We start from the raw sequence: 4,497 nt of genomic DNA, 5'->3' as shown, positions 1-4,497 counted from the left end.
GGAATCAGGTGTGTTGTCTTTATGAAGTAGGAAGAATCAGGTGTGTTGTCTTTATGTAGTAGGATGAATCAGGTGTGTTCTCTTTATGAAGTAGGAAGAATCAGGTGTGTTGTCTTTATGAAGTAGGATGAATCAGGTGTGTTGTCTTTATGTAGTAGGAGGAATCAGGTGTGTTGTCTTTATGAAGTAGGAGGAATCAGGTGTGTTGTCTTTATGAAATAGGAGGAATCAGGTGTGTTGTCTTTATGAAGTTGGAAGAATCAGGTGTGTTGTCTTTATGTAGTAGGAGGAATCAGGTGTGTTGTCTTTATGTAGTAGGAGGAATCAGGTGTGTTGTCTTTATGTAGTAGGAGGAATCAGGTGTGTTGTCTTTATGAAGTAGGATGAATCAGGTGTGTTGTCTTTATGAAGTAGGATGAATCAGGTGTGTTGTCTTTAGGAAGTAGGAGGAATCAGGTGTGTTGTCTTTAGGAAGTAGGAGGAATCAGGTGTGTTGTCTTTAGGAAGTAGGAGGAATCAGGTGTGTTGTCTTTAGGAAGTAGGAGGAATCAGGTGTGTTGTCTTTATGAAGTAGGAGGAATCAGGTGTGTTGTCTTTATGAAGTAGGAGGAATCAGGTGTGTTGTCTTTAGGAAGTAGGAGGAATCAGGTGTGTTGACACTAGGTGTGTTGTCTTTAGGAAGTAGGAGGAATCAGGTGTGTTCTCTTTATGAAGTAGGAGGAATCAGGTGTGTTGTCTTTATGAAGTAGGAGGAATCAGGTGTGTTGTCTTTATGAAGTAGAAGGAATCAGGTGTGTTGTCTTTATGAAGTAGGATGAATCAGGTGTGTTGTCTTTATGAAGTAGGATGAATCAGGTGTGTTGTCTTTATGAAGTAGGAGGAATCAGGTGTGTTGTCTTTATGAAGTAGGAGGAATCAGGTGTGTTGTCTTTATGAAGTAGGAGGAATCAGGTGTGTTGTCTTTAGGAAGTAGGATGAATCAGGTGTGTTCTCTTTAGGAAGTAGGATGAATCAGGTGTGTTGTCTTTATGAAGTAGGATGAATCAGGTGTGTTGTCTTTATGAAGTAGGAGGAATCAGGTGTGTTGTCTTTAGGAAGTAGGATGAATCAGGTGTGTTCTCTTTATGAAGTAGGAAGAATCAGGTGTGTTGTCTTTAGAAAGTAGGAGGAATCAGGTGTGTTGTCTTTAGGAAATAGGAAGAATCAGGTGTGTTGTCTTTATGAAGTAGGAGGAATCAGGTGTGTTCTCTTTATGAAGTAGGAAGAATCAGGTGTGTTGTCTTTAGAAAGTAGGAGGAATCAGGTGTGTTGTCTTTAGGAAATAGGAAGAATCAGGTGTGTTGTCTTTATGAAGTAGGAGGAATCAGGTGTGTTCTCTTTATGAAGTAGGAAGAATCAGGTGTGTTGTCTTTAGGAAGTAGGAGGAATCAGGTGTGTTGTCTTTAGGAAGTAGGAGGAATCAGGTGTGTTGTCTTTATGATTTCAAATCAAACACATTTTATTGGTCACATATTTAGCAGATGTTATTGCGGGTGTAGCGAAATGCTTGTGCAGTTGCAGGAGAAGAGAGAAGAGGAGCACTGTTGAAGCTAGGATTTCAGAGAGTAGTGTGTGGGCAGAGGTTATTTCAGAATGGATTTCAGAGAGTAGTGTGTAGGCAGAGGTTATTTCAGAATGGATTTCAGAGAGTAGTGTGTAGGCAGAGGTTATTTCAGAATGGATTTCAGAGAGTAGTGTGTAGGCAGAGGTTATTTCAGAATGGATTTCAGAGAGTAGTGTGTAGGCAGAGGTTATTTCAGAATGGATTTCAGAGAGTAGTGTGTAGGCAGAGGTTATTTCAGAATGGATTTCAGAGAGTAGTGTGTAGGCAGAGGTTATTTCAGAATGGATTTCAGAGAGTAGTGTGTAGGCAGAGGTTATTTCAGAATGGATTTCATGCAGATTATAGCTAGAGTATAAAAAGCATGTTGACTCTGTCCAACACAGGGGTTGTCTGTCTGTAGGGCTAACAGCCATGAGTCAGGTTGATTTCAGAGTGGATTTGATTTCACAGAGGATGAGTGTAGTAGATTATAAATCCTGCTGAGTCTACACAGGGCAGGGTAACTATCTGTCTGTCTGTAGGGCTAACAGCCATGAGTCAGGTTGATTTCAGAGTGGATTTGATTTCACAGAGGATGAGTGTAGTAGATTATAAATCCTGCTGAGTCTACACAGGGCAGGGTAACTATCTGTCTGTCTGTAGGGCTTACAGCCATGATACATGCAGAAGTTGATTTCAGACAGAGTAGAGTATAGGGTGTATTGAGTCTGTCTGTCTGTCGGGCTTACAGTCGTGGCTCTGGGACTTGGCCGGGTGGAAAAGAGCCAGCTGTTTCTCTACATGCTGCAACACCTTCAGAGAGTCCCGACCCAGAGAGGACTGATCCAGAGTAGACTGCAGCCGGTACACAGGCCGCACTGAGACGTATATGAGACAACAAACACTTGTCAGGCAGGAGAGGAGAGACAGGCCTCGCTACAACAAACTGTTGGACTCTGTATGAGCTTTCTACACGTTCAACAAGGTGAAGAAATGGCTGTTCAACTATATCAGTATGTTTCTTATATTGCTGCTTTAAATGAAGTTAAAAATGAAAAGGCAGCTTGTTAACATTTAAAACATCAGAACATCAATAGACAACACCAGACCCAGTACCCACCTCCAGCTGCACTGTTCTCTGACACAGAGGGAGGAGCGGACAACACCAGACCCAGTACCCACCTCCAGCTGCACTGTTCTCTGACACAGAGGGGGGAGCGGACAACACCAGACCCAGTACCCACCTCCAGCTGCACTGTTCTCTGACACAGAGGGAGGAGCGGACATCAATAGACAACACCAGACCCAGTACCCACCTCCAGCTGCACTGTTCTCTGACACAGAGGGAGGAGCGGACATCAATAGACAACACCAGACCCAGTACCCACCTCCAGCTGCACTGTTCTCTGACACAGAGGGGGGAGCGGACAACACCAGACCCAGTACCCACCTCCAGCTGCACTGTTCTCTGACACAGAGGAGGAGCGGACATCAATAGACAACACCAGACCCAGTACCCACCTCCAGCTGCACTGTTCTCTGACACAGAGGGAGGAGCGGACAACAATAGACAACACCAGACCCAGTACCCACCTCCAGCTGCACTGTTCTCTGACACAGAGGGAGGAGCGGACAACACCAGACCCAGTACCCACCTCCAGCTGCACTGTTCTCTGACACAGAGGGAGGAGCGGACATCAATAGACAACACCAGACCCAGTACCCACCTCCAGCTGCACTGTTCTCTGACACAGAGGGAGGAGCGGACAACACCAGACCCAGTACCCACCTCCAGCTGCACTGTTCTCTGACACAGAGGGAGGAGCGGACAACACCAGACCCAGTACCCACCTCCAGCTGCACTGTTCTCTGACACAGAGGGAGGAGCGGACAACACCAGACCCAGTACCCACCTCCAGCTGCACTGTTCTCTGACACAGAGGGAGGAGCGGACATCAATAGACAACACCAGACCCAGTACCCACCTCCAGCTGCACTGTTCTCTGACACAGAGGGAGGAGCGGACAACACCAGACCCAGTACCCACCTCCAGCTGCACTGTTCTCTGACACAGAGGGAGGAGCGGACAACACCAGACCCAGTACCCACCTCCAGCTGCACTGTTCTCTGACACAGAGGGAGGAGCGGACATCAATAGACAACACCAGACCCAGTACCCACCTCCAGCTGCACTGTTCTCTGACACAGAGGAGGAGCGGACATCAATAGACAACACCAGACCCAGTACCCACCTCCAGCTGCACTGTTCTCTGACACAGAGGGAGGAGCGGACATCAATAGACAACACCAGACCCAGTACCCACCTCCAGCTGCACTGTTCTCTGACACAGAGGGAGGAGCGGACATCAATAGACAACACCAGACCCAGTACCCACCTCCAGCTGCACTGTTCTCTGACACAGAGGGAGGAGCGGACAACACCAGACCCAGTACCCACCTCCAGCTGCACTGTTCTCTGACACAGAGGGAGGAGCGGACATCAATAGACAACACCAGACCCAGTACCCACCTCCAGCTGCACTGTTCTCTGACACAGAGGGGGGAGCGGACATCACCGTGGTGTCCACCAGGGAGGGGGGAGCGATGGGGACCATGGCCGGGACCCCAGGTACGTAGTAGGGTGGATAGACAGCGATCTGGGGGGACGAAGCCCTGCTCCTCAACCCCTTTCCTGCCTCGTACACTACATAGAGAGAGAACGGAGAGATAGAAGACACAGAAAGTATTGGAGGAGGAACATTCATCACTTCAGGTATTCCAGACTCCACAGGTAATACTGGAGGAGGAACATTCATCACTTCAGGTATTCCAGACTCCACAGGTAATACTTCAGGTATTCCAGACTCCACAGGTAATACTGGAGGAGGAACATTCATCACTTCAGGTATTCCACT

The 4,497-nt window shown here is 47.5% G+C and overlaps 1 protein-coding gene across 1 annotated transcript; it reads right to left on the bottom strand.

Annotated features, from left to right (window-relative positions):
- Positions 1–1,461: 1,461 nt before the first annotated feature.
- LOC124030902 (immunoglobulin-like domain-containing receptor 2) lies at positions 1,462–4,431 on the bottom strand. The gene is made up of 2 exons (XM_046342034.1): positions 4,113–4,431; positions 1,462–2,460 (listed from the first exon to the last, which is right to left on the bottom strand). Exons 1-2 carry the CDS (start codon positions 4,396–4,398, stop codon positions 2,279–2,281), a joined length of 468 nt encoding a protein of 155 aa, XP_046197990.1. The 5' UTR covers positions 4,399–4,431; the 3' UTR covers positions 1,462–2,278.
- Between the last annotated feature and the right edge of the window lie 66 nt (positions 4,432–4,497).

Source organism: Oncorhynchus gorbuscha, unplaced genomic scaffold (genome assembly GCF_021184085.1).
Source record: "Oncorhynchus gorbuscha isolate QuinsamMale2020 ecotype Even-year unplaced genomic scaffold, OgorEven_v1.0 Un_scaffold_17828, whole genome shotgun sequence".
Taxonomy (NCBI): domain Eukaryota; kingdom Metazoa; phylum Chordata; class Actinopteri; order Salmoniformes; family Salmonidae; genus Oncorhynchus; species Oncorhynchus gorbuscha.
The sequence above is the reverse complement of the archived record's forward strand: the minus strand, read 5'-3'. Positions and strand labels throughout refer to the sequence as shown.